Source organism: Capricornis sumatraensis, chromosome 2 (assembly GCF_032405125.1).
Source record: "Capricornis sumatraensis isolate serow.1 chromosome 2, serow.2, whole genome shotgun sequence".
NCBI classification, from domain to species: Eukaryota; Metazoa; Chordata; class Mammalia; order Artiodactyla; family Bovidae; genus Capricornis; species Capricornis sumatraensis.
The window spans coordinates 37,272,560-37,293,478 of NC_091070.1; the positions used below are offsets into that span (position 1 = coordinate 37,272,560).

Sequence of the window (20,919 nt, forward strand, 5' to 3'; positions counted from 1 at the left end):
GTAATGAAGGATCTTTACAATTTTCAATATGAGGATTCATTTATCAAACGTGTGCCGGTCACCTGTGCAATGTGCTAGAAATATAATGGTGATCAAAATAGGCATTGTCCTTGTCTTCTCAGTGTTTAGTAGGAAATTAAGAAACCCCCCCCATCCCAGGAACAACAAACAAAATGAATGCACATTTTGATAAGTGATATTACAGTGTACTGAAATAGAGAATAAAAGAGGGACATAGGACACTGGAAGTCTTAGAATGGTTAAGAAAAACTTCTCTGAGACTGTGGAATTTAAAATTTGGGAGACAAGAGAAAACTAGACATTCAGAGAGTGGAGTGACACTTGCAAAGCCACCGAGGCAAAAAAAGCTTACTTACTAGACAGTTCTTGGAATAAAAAGAAGGTAGGTGTGGCCTTGGCACAGGAAGATAAGTATGGAAGAGTGGATGGGCTGTACTGGGTGAAAGTTTGTAGACTAAAAGTCATTTGGTTTTCATTCTCAGTGCAGTTGCAAGCTGTTAAAAGATTTTCAGCAGGGGGATTGACGTGAAAGTGTTAAATAGATCACTTTGGCTATCGCTAGAAAGTGCTGGATGGAATCATGGAGACTAGACAGGAGGCTCTTGGCAGTAATTGGTGTAAGAGATAATAATGATGACCTGAAATAGGATGGTGCCAATGGAGACTGAAGTGGAGATTTTGGGAAGTGGAGCTGAGGGGCTTGATGAATGTGCAGACTAGGGAAAGAGAATTCACTACTTTTAGCTTTCTAGCATGAGCAGCTTGGGTTGATTCTTAGGGCTATTTAGTAACAGTAGAACTAGGAGAAAATTGGATTAAGTTTTGAATATATTGGTCCTTCCTGAGTAGTTCAGATGGTAAAGAATCTGCCTACAATGCTGGAGACCTGGGTTCGATCCCTGGGTCGGGACGTGGCAACCACTCCAGTATCCTTGCCTGGAGAATTCCATGGACAGAGGAGCCTGGTGGGCTACAGTCCATGGAGTTGTGAAGAGTTGGACATGACTGAGTGGCCAACACACTTTGCATATATTAAGTTTGACATTCTTCTGAGACATGCTGGTGGAGATGTGGGGTAGTCAGTAGGATGTATAAACTGGTGCTCTAAGCAGAAGGGTAGGCTGGAGATAAAAACTAGGAAGGTAAGTGCATAGAGGCCATGTAAAGTCACAAGAATGGATGGGATACCTAGGAGCCAGAGTGAGGAGTGCGTGGTTTCTAGAAGGTAGGCATGGCAACAGAGCATGGGTAGCTGGGGTGTTTTCAGATAATTAGGAGGAGAGACGTTTCATCGTAACTCAAAGGCGGGAGACCCATACCGGCACAGATGCAAGAAGCTTTGTACATTTGGTTGGCCCTTAGGTGAAATAGTTTCAACCCGATGGCATCTCTATTTTCTGAAGTAGAATCCATGGTTGTCTGCTGAGGAGAAGGAGGGTACACAGGCATTTGAGAGGAGGGTTGGCAAGTTTGAGATGCAGTGGTGAACAGAAGAAACATGGTAGGATTGCCCAGCACTAGCTCTGATCCTGTTGGCCTTAAATTTATAATGTTTCAATCTGCCTGGGTTGAAATGAAGGAGCTATTACATTAAGATACACAGCTTTACATACACACACACACAATTTGTATAGTTAAGTATGTTTGAGGTGCGGTTAGCTCTACATTTGCCTTGGTGAATGATTCTCATCATCTTTCTCAGGATTTTCATCAGAGTGTAAAGTTGTTTTTGCTACTTCTGAATAGAATAAATATATTCTTGTGATATGTGTAGTGGAGCCAGCTGTGGGACATGACGTGTAGATATTAGCTTCAAAATAAGATACGCAGTGTAATACAGAGCCAAAACTAAAGAAAGATTTCCTAGTAAGTAGGAAAATGTTGTCTTGCATATTTAAGAGCGCTCAGTCAAGCCTCTAACAAGTTTTGAAATGACACTATGACTCAATGACTCTCTCTGGAGGGGCAGTCAAATTAAAGAAAGTTGGAAATGTGTTTTAAGTTTTACAGGATTATCACTATTTAAGTAATGTAAATAACTTTTGTTCTTAAAAACAAGACTGAAAGTACTTCTTGGACTTGCCATCCCCTTTCTGTTCATCTACCATCCATGATTCTACTCCCCAGTATAACAAAATGATCAGGAAAAGTTGTCTGTATTCCTTATTTCGACTTCCTCATTGGCCAGCCATTGTAATTCAAACTTTCATCCTGTCCACTCCCATGCTAACTTTTTGCATGGCCTCTGAATTTCACTCATGCTCAGCCCTACCCCTGCATTCTTCTAAATTATTTGATGACTTTGAAATAAAAAATCACTCCCCTGCTTAAAATCAAGTTTTAGACCCACACCCAAAGTGGTCTGGGCTGAGTCCAGGCATTACTCTATTTGAAAAGTTGCTCAGATAATTCTAATGCCAGGCAGGCTGAAAAACACTGCTCTAGTGGCTTCTCTCATACTCAGAAAGAGTAAAAGCTGAACAACCTTATGGTATACAGGGCTTCTGCCAAGCTCTCTGGTGTTTCACCTCTTCAATTTGAGTCATATTGGCTTTCTTCAAATATGTGGGAACTTTGTTCTTCTCATCACTGTATTTCTAGCACTAGAATATTGCTTTCTGGTAAATGTTCAGTAGATATTTGTGTAATTAATGAATATTTTACAGATACTGTTTGTTTCTTCTGTAGTAGTGATTCTCTTGTGGTTAGTGCTGATTAGGTCGCTGGCATTTTGAGTCTTCAGGAATGCTACCAAAATTATAGTATTGGAACAAACATCACAGGCTGATCATTCCGTCTTACTTATTTATGGCTGCTTTGGATCTTGGCTGTGGCATGCAGGGTCTTCATTGCATCACACAGATTTCTCTCTTGCACTGATAGCAGATTCTTAACCATTGGACTATAGTCCCTTCAACTATTCCATCTTCTAAAACTGATTGCTTTTTTCACTGTCAGAGTGCCCGCTTTTCTGTTTTTGTTTGCTGGTGTGTGCAGTGTTGACACTTCAGATCTTTCCTGGTGTCCCGTTTCTGTTTTTAGTTGGAGTAATTTTTCTTTCCTATATTGCTACTTACCCACTGTTTTCTGTTGGTAAAAAAGACTGATCTTACCACTGTTTCCAGTCAGTAAGAGAGTCTTTCTCTTTCTGTGGGTAAACAAACTGTTCATAGTGTTTCTAGTACATAATCTTTAGATTTCATGTCCTTCTCCCCCATGTTTATTCTTAACAGATGCAGGGGGACTATTGCTGTGGTGTAAAAAACCAAGGTGGAATTGATGGGGAGGTTTAGATTCTAAAGAGGAAGATCATAGGAAGTACTTGTTTCTGAGGTCAGCGTTTGAAGCCTAATTGATGCAAGGTTGAGATTTTATTGAATCTGGGCCTATGAAGTCTTTCTGTAAAAATCCCTGTAGTAAATATTTAGGGTTTGGTGAGTTAAGTGCTTGAGTGCAGGGTGGTCAGCCCCATGCATGGCAGCTGGGGAAATGCTGGGAATTTCGTGGCCCTAAGAGCAATCTTCAACCAACTGGATAGGTCCCCCAGCTTTCTCTTTCCTTAGGAGAAGAATTCTAAGTCATGTTTTATGTGATTCCTCAGAGGGGCTCTTGCAGGACTGAACTCCAGTTAACCACAGAAGTTAATGAGTTTTCTCCCACGTCTCACTTTTCCTAATCCCCTCAGGTATGCTTCCTGGGATCTCCCCCTCCCCCATCCCACCTCAGTATGCTACTTGCACCAGAGTTCTTATTTCAAGGTTGTCTTTTGATTTAAGACAAAGGAAGTCCAAATGACTTAAGTCAGTATTAACAAAATACTATTATTAGCAGCGTACAGCCTTTTCCTCTCTTCTCCCTGCCCTGGAAATACATGTTTTGGCTTCCTTAATGATTGACATTGGTAGCGGAAGTGAATGGGCTGAAAAAGAAAGTATTAGATATCAATCTACCATTTCTTCAATTCAGCTCAGCCTTACTCTGCAGTGGTTACTGTCATTCTTTACAAATGATCTTGATCTGTCTTCGGCTCTTTGTTCCTAAAGAATACAGTAAACCATCTGTAACATGTGAGACATTTACCTCATAGTATACAAAAAGGTCCCAGTCTTGGTTATCTGCTTGTGAGCCAGATTGGATTTACTGTTTCTAAAAGTTGATAAATTCTGTGGTGGAAAGTAATTTAAGAGACTAGGTACTATATATTGAATACATTTTGTCACAAGTAGTTGTAAAATATGTATTTCTGCAGCCAATCTTCAATAACATAATTGACAGGGCTTTCCCAAAACAAATACTGAAATTTCAAAATGCGGTAAAATCAGAAGTCCAGTTTTCCCATTAAAGTACTTACTCATTAAAATGTTTTTTTACTATCTGGGGGAATTGAAGGTCTTTTTCCCTCTTGTGATCTGTTTCTTCCATAATGAGGAGAATTATGTCAGTTACCTTTCACCATTATAGAAGGTGTTTCTAGGCTCATAGTGTGGTAATTTGATGTTTTACTATCTGAGGCTTTCAGGGAGACAAGTTGTGCTAAAAAAAGTTTCAGGTTTAGTATATACTTTTAAACTTATCTTCTTAAAATAGACCAGTTCTTTTTAAAACTGTATTAAAATGAGCTTTATATCAAATCATGATGATAGTTTTATTTTTCCTCGCTCTCTGGAAAGCTTGGTTTTGCTATGTTGTTGTTGTTTTAATATCCTGTTCCCCCTTTTTGGTTCTTAGTTCATCATATAATTGATCCCCACATTCTTTACTTTTATTGCTACTTTAATAACCAGCAGAAATTGGATTTTATTTGTAAATTTATTGCTATGATCTGCTGTATCTGGAGGTAGCCAAATCTTTTGTAAATTACATTTTCTTTATTTCAGTTCAGTTCAGTCGCTCAGTCGGGTCCAACTCTTTACAACCCCATGGATTGCAGCACACCAGGCCTCGCTGTCCATCACCAACTCCTGGAGTTCACTCACACTCACGTCCATCGAGTCAGTGATGCCATCCAGCCATCTCATCCTCTCGTCCCTTTCTCCTCCTGCCCCCAATCCCTCCCAGCTTCAGAGTCTTTTCCAATGAGTCAGCTCTTCGCATGAGGTGGCCAAAGTACTGGAGTTTCAGCTTCAGCATCATTCCTTGCAAAGAACACCCAGGACTGATCTCCTTTAGAATGGACTGGCTGGATATCCTTGCAGTCCAAGGGACTCTCAAGAGTCTTCTCCAACGCCCCAGTTCAAAAGCATCAGTTCTTCAGCACTCAGCTCTCTTTTATAGTCCAACTCTTTCTTTATTTAGTTTCTTTTAATTTAATTGTATATGAGTGTTAAATAGTTTAACGGGTATTAATGTTTCTTCTCTTTTTTTTATATTTTTTCTTGTGCCAAAATATATTGGGGGTGTGTGGTTGGAATGTAGTTTTTTTGTTTTTGTTTTCTCTCAAGTTAAGTGTTATTCATGGATGTTTTCTTTTCCAGGCTCCTCTTTACCTAAGATAGTGGTTTTTGTTCATTTTTGTTCCATCTTCTCACCACCCCTTAGCCTCAAGATGCTTCTGCAGCCTCATATGCCTCAGCTTTCTCACCAGCTTTATCATCAGAATATTGTCCATTGCTCAAAGCTGGGCTAAGAATCCACCAACTCCATCTCATTATTTATTCATCCTTTGGATTCCAATCCCCAGGGTCTTCCTTGTTCTCTGAATGCTTACAGAGAGTCCGTACTCTGTCATATGTGTGTCATACTTTGTCATGTGTGTGTCTACTTTAAGCATTATTAATTACCCTGTGTATTCTGCCTCTGCTGTCTTCTGTATTAGCTTTCAAGGGCAGAGTGTTTTCTCAGCTGTTTGGTATTTCTTTTAGTATTTCTTTAGTATTACTTACCACATAACAGGCACTTAGTATTTAACTAATTGTTCATATTAAATACCTAGTTACTTAGTTTTCTGCTTGTAATTTCTCTCAAGGCAGTCCTGCAGATTTTTAAGTGTTTTGTTTGTTTTTTTAATAGATGTAAAAAAAGATTGGTCTGACCATGCTCTGTGGTGGGAAAAGAAGAGAACTTGGCTTCTCAAGACGCATTGGACCTTGGATAAGTATGGCATTCAGGCAGATGCTAAGCTTCAGTTCACCCCCCAGCACAAGCTGCTCCGCCTGCAACTTCCCAACATGAAGTATGTGAAGGTGAAAGTGAATTTCTCTGATAGAGTCTTCAAAGCTGTTTCTGACATCTGTAAGACATTTAGTAAGTACTATATCAATTCTTCATGAAATTATGAGTTTTATGATATGTATATGGCTGGCATTGAGTTCATCTCAAAGAGTAGGGATTGGGGTGAGCAAGCTGTGCTTGTTTATATGTGAAATTATTACTTTATTCTTTAACGTTTTTATATTTAAGATGAAGAAATGCTGAGTTAAACTAAAACAGGAGTCTAGTAGAGCTCTTTCCTTTTTAGAAGTGTATTGTATATTTATTATTATTAAATACCTCCTTCTGATGACTTTATTTTTATGGAAAGGAGAAGTGAACAGGCATTATTTTCTGAGGAATGTAGGTTTGGAAGTGTTTCAGTGCAAATCAGTATTTGCATTGATTCAGGCAGATTGTGTCACTTCCTTCACTGAAGGGCTGACACAGTTCCTAAGGAAATGACCACGTGTGTTGGCATCCTTCCTTAACCAGTCTACGCTTTGACCACTCTTGTAGCAGTTCTGTTTATGTTTTCTGAAATGAGACGTGGATTACATTTGGTTGACCCAGTTCTGTCATATGACAGGAAGTATTTAACCATCAGAGAAAATCTGAATCATTATCTTCATTAGTACATAATTCTGTTGTATCGTAGATTTGGGGGAAATACAGGACAGTACTGTTTTGATCTAATAACTCAAATTATAAGGTTTTTTTATGTTTAATGGAATTTCTAAGAAGAAAAATAAAAATACAGAAAAATACTAAGACTTATGTAACATTCACCTAAATTTCACTAGAATTAATAGTTGATGTTTTGTCATTTTGCTAACCTTTTAAAGTCAAATAATATAGGTAAAGTTCTTGATTCGTATTCTTGTCTAATTTCTCTTTATAAAGCAGCTACTGTCATAAGGTTAGTGTGTATTTTTCCAGTACTTTTGAAAATACATAAATACACATACATGCACATATACATATTCATATCTGTGAGTGTATATACTCAAAAAATATGTTACTGTAGTTGTACAGTATCTTACATTATTTTGTACATGTGTGGTGGAATTTCTCTTTTGTGTTTGTGTAAAAGTAGAAGGTAGAATTGTTTTGTTTTAAGTGTATACATGATTCATTTCGGATACTGTCAAATTGCACTCCCAAGTGGTTGTACGGGTTTACATTCCAACTTGCAGTGTGTGAAAACCCATTGCCCAAAGCCATCACTAACACTTGAGTGTTGTCAGTTTTTAGTGTTTGTTTCTCTGAGTGAAAAAAATTTTAGTTTATAAAGATAACTATGTTTTTATGTCTTAACTGGCCGTTTCAGTTTCTTTTTAGAATTGCTTGTTTATATCACTTATCAATTTTTTTAAATTAATAAACTTTTTTTAGAGTAGTTTTAGGTTCACAGCAAGATGGAGCAGAAAGTACAGAGTGTTCCTGTTTACTCTCATTCCCACACATACAACCTCCCCACTGTCAACACTCCACACCAGCATGGGACATTTGTTACAGTAAACCTTCATTGACACATCATTATGACCCAGACTCCATGGTGTGCATTAGGGTTTACTCTTGATATTGTATAGTCCACAAGTTTGGAGAAATGTATAACCATTATTATAATACCATACAGAATAGTTTTACTGTTCTCTAAATCAGTGCTCTGCCTTTCCATCCCTCCACTACCAACCCATGGCAACAGTTCATCTCTCTACTGTCTCCGTAATTCTGCTTTTTACAGAATGTCGTACAATTGGAATCATATATAGCTTTTTCAGATTATCTTTTGCTTAGTAATACAGATTTAAGTTTCCTTCATGTCCTTTGATGGCTTGATAACTCATTTTTTTTAAAGCGCTGAATAATATCCCATTGTCTGGATGTGCCAGTTACTTTCCACATCTGCTGACAGATATCTTTGTTGTTTCCAAGTTTTGCAACTATAATAAGGTGCTGTAAATATTTATGTGCAGATTTATTTGTGAACATGTGTCTTTTACTCCTTTGGGTAGATTCTAAGGCGAATGGTTGTTGGACCACATGGTAGGAAAATGCTTAGTTTTGTGGGAAACTGCTAAACTGTCTTCCAAAGTAGCTATGTCATGTTGTGTTCACATTCAGTAGTGAATGAGAGTTTTCATTGCTCTAATCCTCACCAGCATTTGGTGTTGTCAGTGTTCTTGATTGTGGACATTCTGATAGATGTGTAGTGGCTTAGCACTGTTATAATTTTGCATTTTAATGATGACATATAATGTTGGACATATTTTTATATGTTCATTCGCCACCTGTATATCTTTGGTGAGGTGTCTGTTTAAAAGTCTGTGCCCTATTTTTTAGTCAAGCTTTTTGTTTTTTTTTTACTGTTATATTTTAATAGTTATTTGTATACTTTGGGTAACAATCCTTTGTCAGATATGACTTGCAAATATTTTATCCTGGTCAGTGGCTTATCTTTTCTTTTTCTTTGGCAGTTTCTTTCACAGAGCAGAAATTTTTAATTTTTATAAAGTCTAGCTTATCAGTTATTTCTTTAATGGTATGGTGTATAATTATTTTTTATAAATACATTATTGAATTTGATTTGCTAATAGTATATTAAATATTTTTGCATTTATGTTCATTAGAAATATTGTTCTATAGTTTTCTTGCCATGTCTTTGTTTGATTTTAGTATTAAAAGTAATGCTAGCCTCATAGAATGAATTAGGAAGTATTTCCTCTGCTTCTGTCTTCTGAAAGAGATTGTAGAGTATTAGTATAATTTCTTCCTCAAAGGTCAAGGAGGAAAGCTCCTTGACATGGGTTTTGGCAGTGATTTTTTGGATATAGCATCTAAAGCACAGGCAGAAATAAACAGGTGGGATTATATTACACAACAAAATTTCTATGCAGCAAAAGAAATGATCAGCAAAATGAAGTATAATCTATGGAATAGGAAAAAATATCTGCAATCCATATATCTTATAAGGAGTTATTATCTAAAATATATAAAGAGCTCAATATCAAAATCCCCCAAATAACTCAATTTTTAAAATGGGCAAAAGACCTGAATAGACATTTTCCAAAGGAGTTTTACAAATGGTCAACGAGGTACGTGAAAATGTGTACATCACTGCTGATCATTAGGGAAATACAAATTAAAACCACAGGAGACACAGCTTATTTGTTAGAATTCAGTTCAGTTGCTCAGTCGTGTCCGACTCTGTGACCCCATGGACTACAAGCACGCCAGGCTTCCCTGTCCATCACCAGCTCCTGGAGCTTGCTCAAACTCATGTCCATCGAGTTGGTGATGTTAGTCTTATTAGAATGGCTATCATCAGAAAGACAAGTGATAACGTGCTGGCAAGGATGTAGAGAAAAGAGAACCCTTGGGCACTCTTAGTGGGACTGTAAATTGGTGTAGCCACTATGGAAAACTGTGGAGGTTCCTCAAAAAACTAAAAGTAGACTCTCCCATATGACCCAGCAGTTCCACTTCTGGGAACATAGCCGAAGGAAATTAAAACATTGGGTCAGAGCAGTAACCGCACCCCCATGTTCATAGCAGCATTATTTATAATAGCCAAGACATGCAAACAAGGTCAAAAGGTGCAAGATAAGTTAAGCACTCGGTGATGTGGTATATGCATGTTGACGAGAGTTAACACTACTGTATGGTTTATTTGGAATTTGTTAAGAGAGTAAATCCTAAGTTCTTAAAACAAGGGAAATACTGTGGTGATCAGTATATGTAAGTTCACAGTATGTGTAAGTCAAGTCATTATGCTACACCTTAAACTTACACAGTGTTGTGTGACATACCTGAGATACGTCAGGCATACCTCAATAGAACTAGAAAAAATGTTTGGTAGAATTTAAGTGAACCTGTCTGGCCCTAGTGCTTTCTGTTTTAGAAGGTTATTATTGATTCAATTTTTTAATAGGTATAGGCTTACTCAGATTGTCTCTTTTCTTGTGTGACTTTTGGCAGACTACTTTCTTAGTTTTTTATTTGGTAAGAATTTTCTTGGTTTTCTTTTGTTACATAAGAAAATGCTCCTGTGTAGTGATTAAATGAGGTTCTTTGTTATATTTTACTTTCCTTTTTTTAAAGAAACCCTTCTGGCAAAGGCATGCCAAGTTCTTTTATATATAAGGTGAGTTCTGACATGCAGGCTTTACAAGTGAAGAGCCTTATTAAGAGTAAATGAAAAGTTCATTTGTGTCGTTTTTTTAGATTCCACTTGTAAGTGATACATGAATATTTCTCCTTGTCTGACTTTACTTCATATTCTGATGTGTCCTGGCATAGTTTTAAGTTTATTCTGTTTTTATTGTAATTCTTAAATTTATGGGTTTATAGTTATCAGATTTGTGTAATTTTCAACCATTAGTTCTTCAGATAATTTTTGGTGTCCCTTCCCACACTTGCTATCATTTCATATATGCTAGAGCAATTGTTATTCTTCTGGAAGTTGCTGATGTTCTCCTTTTTTTGGTCTTTATTCTCAGTTTCATCTTGGAAAGTGTTCATTGCTATCTTCAAATTCATTGATCTTCTGTTAATCCCATCCAGTGTTCATTTCAGATGTAGTTTTCATCACTAGAAGTTTGGTTTTGGCCTTTTAAAAATACATAACGTTTAATTTTTTTCTTTATTTTTATGCCTTTCCATTCTTAAACATGTGGAGTGTACTTACAATAGCCATTTTCATATCTTTGATTACTGATTCTATAATTGTTTTTATCATCAATTCTATAATTGATTATATAATCTGTTACACCCCCCTTCAGCTTTACTCCTGATAATGGGTTGTATTTTCCTGCCTCTTTTTTGCCTGGTAATTTCTGTTTGAATGTTAGAGTCTGTTAATTTTACACTTTTGGCTGGATTTCTTTGTGTATTCCTTTAAGTAATGTTGGGGTTTTGTTTTTTTTTTTCTGCCAGATTTTTCAGTCAGATTACCTGGAATCAGTTGGATCCTTTTGATACTTGCTTTTAAACGTTAAGGGCAAGTCCATTAATCTGGAGCTAATTTTCTTCTGGGGATTCTTCTCAATATCCAGTGTATTAGGAAAACTTTCCCTCACAGGTACACAGATCCGTATTCACCCAGATTCCAGAGGATAACTGCAGATCTCCAGAGCCCTCTTCTCTCTGGTACTCTGACCCACAAATTCTAGTCATCTTGGCCTCCCTGGGTTCCATCTCAGATGTCTGAACTCAGCAAGACCTGACTCTGTTTGCCCCCTCCCCACCCTGAACTACTTCAAGACAGTAAGCTGGTATACCCAAAGAGCTCATTGTGTTTTTCTCTCCTCTCCTGTTCTCCTTGTTGTCTAATATCTGAAAAACTTTCTTTCCTGTTCCTTTATTGTTTACATAAAGCAGGAGTGTAAATCACATTCTTACTACTCTGTCTTGTTGTTAGTTGTTAAGTCGTGTCCAACTCTTTGCAGCCCCATGGACTGCAGCACACCAGGCTTCCCTGTCCTCCACTGTCCCCTGGAGTTTGCTCAAATTCATGTCCATTGAGTTGATGATGCCATCCAACCGTCTCATCCTCTCTGTTGCCCCCTTCTCCTCCTGCCTTCAGTCTCACCCAGCATCAGGGTCTTTTCTAATGAGTCAGCTCTTTGCATCAGGTGGCCAAAGTATTGGAGCTTCAGCTTCAGCATCAGTCCTTCCAGTGAATATTCAGGGTTGATTTCTTTAGGATTGACTGGTTTGATCTCCTTGTTAGCTTCTAGAGGCCTCCTGAATTCCTTGACTTGTGACCTTCCTCCTTTTTCAGAGTCAGCAACAGCAAGTCCAGCTCTTCTTACTTCTCAAGTCTATGTGATTTCTCCTGTCTTATCTCTCCTCTTCTTCCTTCTGCTTTTCTTTTCTGTTAGACTTCTTGTGATTGCTTTGGACCCACTGAGAGAATTCAGGATAATCTCCCTAAAATCAGTTGATCAGTAACCTTAATTCCATTGCAAAGACTCTTCACGGCAGTTGCTAGATTAGTGTATGATTGTATAACCAGGAGCAAGAATTTTAAGGGGCTGTCTCGAGAATTCTGCCTGCCACAGATTCCTTTCTATAATGTCTATCAGTCGCTGATTGTCCATTCATACAGATACCTGATAAGAAGCTCTAGTTGAATGGGGTTTAGCTTGTTTAGCTTGTCCCTCTAAGGGGTATTTAGACATTGAGCAAGCCTTTTCAAATGTCAGTATCTAAAGGATCTTTTCTCTAGGGCTTTTCAGATTTTCCTCCAAGGAATCCTAAACGGTGTGTATCTGAGGGGTAGGTGTAATTCAGTATGGGACAGGATTCATTTTTCTTGTCTCTTTTTGGAGCACATGATCATGCTTGATGTTTAGCATAGTGAGTCCATGTGTTTCCCATTGGAATCTCCTGCAGACACCTTGATTTTCTGTTTACTAAATATTTGCTTGTCTCCCATCTGGCTTTTATCTCAACATTTTTCTGATGTTGCTGATCTGATGTTTTTCTCCTGTTTTGTCCTTTTAGGTTCATATTTTATTTCTTTACATTTTGGTATGATTTTTGGAAAACAGTGAATGTAAATGCAAGAACTCAACCTACATGTTTAACTGGAAACTCTTAAGAAAATTCTGCTTTTAAACAAAATTTGTTTTATTATTTTACCAGAGTACCCTTCTCCACTCCTTTATTTCCCATTTCCTCAGCCCCATAATTTTTGAGATACATATGCACTATGTATATTACATAATTATATAGGTAATTTATGTTACCTGTCTTCCACTAGACTTGTACTCTACTTGATAACATTGATTTTGAACATTGGATTTTATTGCTGTATAGTTTATCATTTTGTTATAAATAGATCCTGGATCACTGTTTTGTGTAGTGACTCATAAATGCTACTATCTCTTTATTATTGAACTGTAATTTAGCATAAAGGAAAGGCAGCATTGTATTTTGGTATGCCCATTTTAAAGATTTTACATCTCATAGGCCTGTAAGTGTATTTTATTTTAATCTAAGCCTTATTTAATTATTTGTGTTCTTCATCAAGCCCACTCGTACACATGTGATTCGGATTGCTAAATTCACTAGTTTAATTTCTTCCTGATGTAAGACACAGAGTAAATACATAAGTCCTAAGTTCCTTTATCATTATAATAGTATCATATATGGATTTACTATTTTTGGTTATTGCTGTAATGAAATGAAAATCACTTACTCACAGACGTCATGTGTAGCCAGCAGCTACCTTGCTGCATATAGAACTGCCTATCGTTAGAGAAATAAGATGTCGTTCTCCTCTTCCTACCCTTTCCCTTAGCTGCAAGGTCTCAAGAAAAAGTTGGAATCAAAATTACCTCTAGAGATTTAAAGTTGAGATATGATTGACACATAAATGTAAACATCAGGTGTACACCATAATGCTTCCGTATTTATATGTATTGTGACATGATCATCACAATAAGTTAACATCCATCACTAGAACTTTTATAAAACAAGCTGTTGGAGGCCCTGAGTCACTAAGAGTATTATCTGGGGGTGTGACCTAAACATTTGTTTTTAATATAATTACTTTTACATCACAAGCAGTTCTCACGGGCACAGACAGTTAGGAGCTGCTTCATCTGCCTATGAGCGAAAAGCTAGTTAACAGTTAACAGTACTCATTTTTCTAAAAATGTTCATAGCTGGTTTGTGAGCTGACAGGAAATGGCCCGTGAACAAAAATCTCAAAGGATGAATCATGTAGTGCAGTGATTTTCAAGAAGAAAGGACATACCAGAAATTTAGGAGGCGTTTTGCTTGCTTTCGTCTCTCCCACCAAACTTGGTAATGGTAAACTGTGGTAGAAGCAGGTCATATCTCTCAGGCGTGATTAGTTTTATGTCCTATGTACTTTTTAGATTTTTCACCCTGTACCAGTTTATGATTTGCTTTGGAGAAGTGAATGGGTGGAGAGACAGATTACCACCACCACCCTGCCCCCACTTAATACTGAAGTAGAGGAGACAAGTGATTATTCAGAAGCTTGGAATTTTCTAATGTCTATTTACTCTCAGCATGGCAGTGGTGGCATTTAGAGTTGAGGGTATGCTGAGAACTGAAAGTACAATCCATAAATCATTAGATCTCTTAGCATGCTAAATCTTGTTCCTTTTAAAAGTATTCTAGGAAATGATGATTCAGTTCTGTTAATTAGATAAATATGGCTCAAAAGACATACTTGAAATCATCTTCTGAATTTCTGAATCTACATAGCACAACTTAACACTACTGATTCAAATCCCCAAAATTACTTTCAAGGATAAATGGGTTACCTTTGTTATGGAATTGTGTCCTTGGGCTCTTTAATCAATAGAAATTGAAAAGAGGAATTCAGGCACGGCTTCACTGGGACTCATGGTATCCCAAAGCAAAAACAGGTAACAAGTCCCCTCGCTCATTCTCTGAGGGAGGGTGGGCTGGTTCCTTAAGTGGGGATCTGGTGGGAGCAGATCTGTGGGTTGGGCTGGAGGGCTGGTTAGATGATCTGCCCGCCCCTTGGTGCTGGGTGCGGGGATCATGCTCAGTACCCTACTTCAGCTCCCAGCATCTGCAAAATGAAAGTTGGATTGAGGCCTTTTTGTATCTTATTGTTCATAATTCCCCTGATTGCACATGCATGCAGTTGTTCTTAGTTCCTTATAAGTTCTTTGTTGCTTGAGGAGACATTTGTCCAGGTGCAAGCACTATGGTAAAGGGTCCCAGGTCCTAGGTCCCAGCCCTATCTCAACTTGAATATACAAGACTGAAGAAAATCTTTGATTTTTAATTTTATGACTTTAGCTAAAGAAGTCACTGTATTACTTTTAACTTTAAAAAGACCTGCCTGGAAGCTTAAGTGACAGAATTTAAGGAACAAACATTTATTTTTAATATCATCTCTGCTGTTTAGTACCTAAGATGTTCACCTACTCTTTGGTAAAGTATTTGTTCAGAACAGTTTTACTGCTAATTCCATGTTCATGTTTCAGAAAAGTATTCACCCCAAAATAGCATGTAAGTACAAAACAAAAACCTAATGTATACCAGAGTGTTCCTAATAGTAAACTATAATAACCAACAGAGAAACAACAAAAAATAATCCATTTAGTTATTGAAAGATTTTGATTTCTTTTTTAAACATGGTTCAAGGTGTAAATAAGTAAAAAAGAAAGTTCAGTGTGGTTTTCAGTGGTATCTACCATGTTAACTTTTATATGCAAATTAACTTTGATCTGAAGAAAGTGAAAGTCACTCAGTTGTGTCCGACTTTTTGCAACCCCATGGACTCTACAGTCCATGGAATTCTCCAGGCCAGAATACCATGGAGAATAGGGTGGCTGTTCCCTTCTCCAGGGGGTCTTCCCAACCCAGGGATGGAACCCAGGTCTACCTCATTGCAGGTGGATTCTTGTACCAGCTGAGCTACCAGGGAAGCCCTGATTTGAAGAAATCTAGCAGAATGCAGTGGCACCCCACTCCAGTACTCTTGCCTGGAAAATCCCGTGGACGGAGGAGCCTGGTGGGCTGCAGTCCATGGGGTCACTACGAGTCAGGCACGACTGAGCAACTTCACTTTCACTTTTCACTTTCATGCATTGAAGAAGGACATGGCAACCCACTCCAGTGTTCTTGTCTGGAGAATCCCAGGGACGTGGGAGCTTCTGGGCTGCTGTCTATGGGGTCGCACAGAGTCAGACACGACTGAAGCGACTTAGTAGTAGCAGCAGCAATAGAAAAATGAGCAAAGGAAGGAATAATATAAATAGCTAAAAACCCATGGGGAAGTGTAGATCATCACTAATAATCAAAGAAATGTAAATTAAAACAAGGAGATAAGCATACTGTTTTAAAAATAAAGCTTTAAAAAAATAATACATGTGCCCATGTTGCTACATTTTGGCCTTAAAATTCATTTAACCTTTGATCCAGTAATTTATTCCAGTGAATTTCTAAAGAAATAAAACGTGAAAAAGTAGATACATATTGATGTTTTTAGAACCGTTATTTATAATGGGCACAGTATTGGAAGAATGGGCACAGTTTTATACATCTGTTAGAATCACTGAATCACATAGTCATATTCCATTTTTCACAAACAGGGTTTAAATATCTTAATACTTTCTTGTAATTTCCAAATGTATACCATAATTGTATATTTTTTAAAATTAGAAAAAAACATTAATAGCTAATACTTATGAAGTAGTTATTGTGTGTCAGGCCCTGTGCAATCATTGAATTTTCATAAACACCTCCTGTGGTGGTAGTTTCATTTACATTTGAGGAAACTTGGATGCTAGTAGGCTAATTAGTAGCTTTCCCAAGTCATGCAGCTAATAGTGCAGCTGAGATGTGAATCCAGGTAGTTTGGCTGTGTGCTTCTGCCTCAAGTTGTGCATCATCAACTCTGCAGCAGTGTGGCCAATCCTAGTTCTAGTTTTCCTCCAGATAAAAAGCTTCCAGAGTTCCTAATACTGGGTGGAGTTCCTAATACACAGTGGAGACTGTGGGTTTCTGAAAGTACAGATTACCTACTGTCAAACTCTGATCCAGTGACTTAGCAGTCTGCAGCATTACAAGTTAGGCAGGGACTTGGATTTCATTGTCTGTTCTCCTCATACTGACAGATGGTGTAGATGGCACCAAACACTCCAAGAACACAGCAAGCACTTTTCCTTTCCGCTGCTTTTTTTCTTGGCTTTCCCTCTCTTTACATTTTATTTTTTAATTAACTTTATTTTTGTATAATTGATGTACAATAAACTGTACTCATTTAAAGTGTACAGTTGAATGAGTTTGACACGTGTTTCCATCTCTGAAACTATTAATACTACAATCAGGATATAGAACATTTCCATTAACTATCAAACTCTAACAGTCACTGATCTGCTTTGTCACTGTAGATTTGCTGTCATTTTCTGGAGTGTTGTGAATGAAATCATGCAGTACATACCCTTTTCTAATTGGTTTCTTCTACTTAGATAATAATTTTGAGATGCATTCATGTTATTGAATATATCAGTAGTTCTGTGTTGTTGTTTTTTTTACTGATGACTTGTATTACATTCTAAGAGTAGTGTTCCATTGATATGAAAATATAACATATTCTTCTACCTGTGTTATTTCTAGTTTTGAGTTTTGTGACTAAAACTATTATAAATATGCTTTTCATTTTCTTAAATAAGAGTGGAGTATCTAACTTTATAAAGAACATGTTTAACTTTATAAAGAACTACCAAGGTGTTTTCAAAATTTTTCATTTCACATTCCCAGCAACTGAGTATGAGAGTTCCACTTTCTCTCCATCCTTACCAACACTGGATATTATCAGTCTTACTCATGTTGGCCACTCTGATGGGTGTATTTGTCTCTTGTGGTTTTAATTTTGCAGTTTGTGACCATTAATGTTGAGCATCTTTGCATATGCTTCTTGGCTATTCTTATGTATTCTGTGGTGAAATGCTTATCCAAATCTTTAGCCCACTGATCTGCTTATTATTAAATTGTATGGGTTCTTTATATATTTTGGATACAAGTCTTTTGTCAGATATACATAATATATTATGTGAATATTTTGTCCCAGTATACAGCTTGCCTTTTTGTTTTCACAACAGTTTTTTTTTTTTTCTTGTAGTAAAGGGCAGGGGTTTTTTTGTTTGTTTTTTAATGAGGGGTATGGATATCCTATCTAAGAAATATTTGTTTACTTAAATTTTCTTTAGGTCTATGATGTGCTCAGTTTCTCAGTCATCTCCAACTCTGCAACTCCATGGACTATAGCCCACTAGGCTCTTCTGTCCGTGGGATTTTTTTAGACAAGAATGCTGGAGTGGGTTGCCATTTACTCCTCCAGGGGATCTTCTGAATCCAGGAATCAGACCCTTGTCTCCTACCATGGCAGGCAGATTCTTTGCCACTGTGCCACCTGGGAAGCCCAGGCCTATGATACATGAAATTAATTTTTGCCTATTGCATTAGATGAGGGCTCATGTTCTTTTTGAAAAATACATGAATCTCTTATTTAGCACTGTTTATTGAAGAGATTTAAAAAAGCAAGAGAGTTCCAAAAAACCATCTTTCTGCTTTATTGATGACACCAAAGCCTTTGACTGTGGATCACAACAAACTGTGGAAAATTCTTAAAGCAATGGGATTGCCAGACCATCTTACCTGCCTTCTGAGAAATCTGTATGCAGGTCAAGAAGCAGCTATTAGAACTGGACATGGAACAACAGACTGGTTCCAAATCGGGAAAGGAGTATGTCAAGGCTGTATATTGTCACCCTGCTTATTTAACTTCTGTGCAGAGCGTATTATGAGAAATGCCAGGCTGGATGAAGCACAAGCTGGAATCAAGATTGCCGGGGGAAATATCAATAGTCTCAGATACACAGGTGACACCACCCTTATGGCAGAAAGCAAAGAACTGAAGAAACTGATGAAAATGAAAGAGAAGAGTGAAAAAGTTGGCTTAAAACTCAACATTCAGAAAACTAGGATCATGGTATCTGGTGCTGTCACTTCATGGCAAATAGATGGGGAAACAGTGACAGACTTTATTTGGGAGGGGGTCTCCAAAATCACTGCAGATGATGATTGCAGCCATGAAATTAAAAGACGCTTACGCCTTGGAAGAAAAGCCAAGACCAACCTAGACAGCATATTAAAAAGCAAAGAGATTACTTTGCCAACAGCGGTCCGTCTAGTCAAAGCTATGGTTTTTCCAGTAGTCATGTATGGATGTGAGAGTTGGACCATAAAGAAAGCTGAGCACCGAAGAATTGATGTTTTTGAACTGTGGTGTTGGAGAAGAGTCTGAGAGTCCCTTGGACTACAAGGAGATCCAACCAGTACATCCTAAAGGAAGTCAGTACTGAATAATCATTGGAAGGACTGATGCTGAAGACACTAAGTCATGTCCGACTGTTTTGCAACCCCATGGACTGTAGGCTGTGAGGCTCTACAGTGGCCACCTGATGCAAAGAACTGACTCATTGGAAAAGATCCTGATGTTGGGAAAGATTGAAGGTAGGAGGAGAACGGGGACAGCAGAGGATGAGATGGTTGGATGGCATCACCGACTCAATGGACAAGAGTTTGAGCAAGCTCTGGGAGTTGATGATGGACAGGGAGGCCTGGTGTGCTGCAGTCCATGGGTCGCAAAGAGTTGGACGCGACTGAGCGACTGAACTGAATTAAGAGATTTCCCTTTTCCTTTGAATTGCCATAGCACCTTTGTCCAAAATAATTGGCTGTGTCTGGATTTGTTTCTGGGTCCTCTCTTCTAATCCGTTCATTTATATGTCTTATCAGTTGGCCAGTAATTGCACAGTTTTAATTGCTATGGATTTATGATGTCTTAAAATCAGGTAGTTTAGGTCTTCCAGCTTTATTCTTTTTCAAAATTGCTTTCACTATTATAAAATTTATAAGGAAATGAGAACAATTCTACAGTCAAATTGTTCAGAAGAGTAAACTGGAATTTGGATTAGAATTTCGTCGAATCTTTAGCTCAGTTTGGGAGGAACTGACTTAACTTGGGATTCCCTGGTGGCTCAGTGGTAAAGACTCTGCCTGCCAATGCAGGAGAGGCAGGTTTGATCCCGAAGTGTAGAAGATCCCTTGGGGAAGAAAATGGCAATCTACTGCAGTATTCTTGCCTGGGAAATCCCATGGACAGAGGAGCCTCGAAGACTACAGTCCATGGGGTCAAAAAAGAGTTGAACATGACTTAGTGTCTAAACAACATCACTGACTTTTTACTCATTCCTGCTATTTATGGACATGGTATATAATATGTAATATATATAAACTTATTTGGGTCATTTTAAATTCTTTTTGTGTAGCCATTTTGTTTCTTACGTATTTTTTGTTTTTTTAAAAACCCACTTGGTGATTTTCTTTTTTTTTTTTTTTTGATGGGCGACAACTTTATACTCCTAGCTATCACTAACTGTACAATTAGAGACACGGAATTGTAGAAGAGCAGACAGCAGACATAGGAAAATATCAATCTTCATTATTTTGCCCATTTTTCATTATGTGTACACATCAGGTTCTTCACATGAAAATGAATAGAATAAACTCAGAAACTTGTACATTTGGTATCAAGGTAGGAAAGTTTGAGTTGATTAAAATTTTGAGATTTGATAATGGTATGAAAATATTTTCTTTACATTTACTTCATATATCTAGTATAACTTATATACAGAATGAAGCAACCATATAATATAAACCTTAATTCCATAGAGTTTTGATTTAAAATATATATAAATAAAAGCTCTATTATTTTCTTTCTGTACCATAGTATTATCTTTCTACTAGGTAACGACATTTATTGGATAGTTACGAATTAAGTGTGTTTTGGTATATTGTTTTTAAAAGTGTCATATTTTCGTGTTTTGCATGGTGTTAGTATCTGGCAAAATACAAACATGCACAGAAAGAAATTACAAGTTCTTGTTTTGAAATGGATTCATAGATTTACCAAATGTAATAATGTGTTTAAATTTTCCATTATCCCAGTAAAATAATGTTTTTTTCTTAATTGTAACAGACATCAGACACCCTGAAGAGCTTTCTCTATTGAAAAAACCCAGAGATCCAACAAAGAAAAAAAAGAAAAAGCTAGATGACCAATCTGAAGATGAGGCACTTGAACTAGAGGGGCCTCTTATCACTCCTGGATCAGGTGAGTCT

The 20,919-nt window shown here is 37.4% G+C and overlaps 1 protein-coding gene across 2 annotated transcripts in view; it reads left to right on the plus strand.

The window, feature by feature from the left end:
• FERMT2 (FERM domain containing kindlin 2) overlaps positions 1–20,919 on the plus strand; it is a 74,237-nt gene that overhangs the window by 22,952 nt on the left and 30,366 nt on the right. For both annotated transcript variants that reach the window (XM_068966595.1, XM_068966594.1), the window contains exons 3-4: positions 6,031–6,264; positions 20,777–20,911. In XM_068966595.1, the coding sequence (XP_068822696.1) occupies positions 6,031–6,264; positions 20,777–20,911 (369 nt within the window). The remainder of the gene's footprint in view (positions 1–6,030; positions 6,265–20,776; positions 20,912–20,919) is intronic.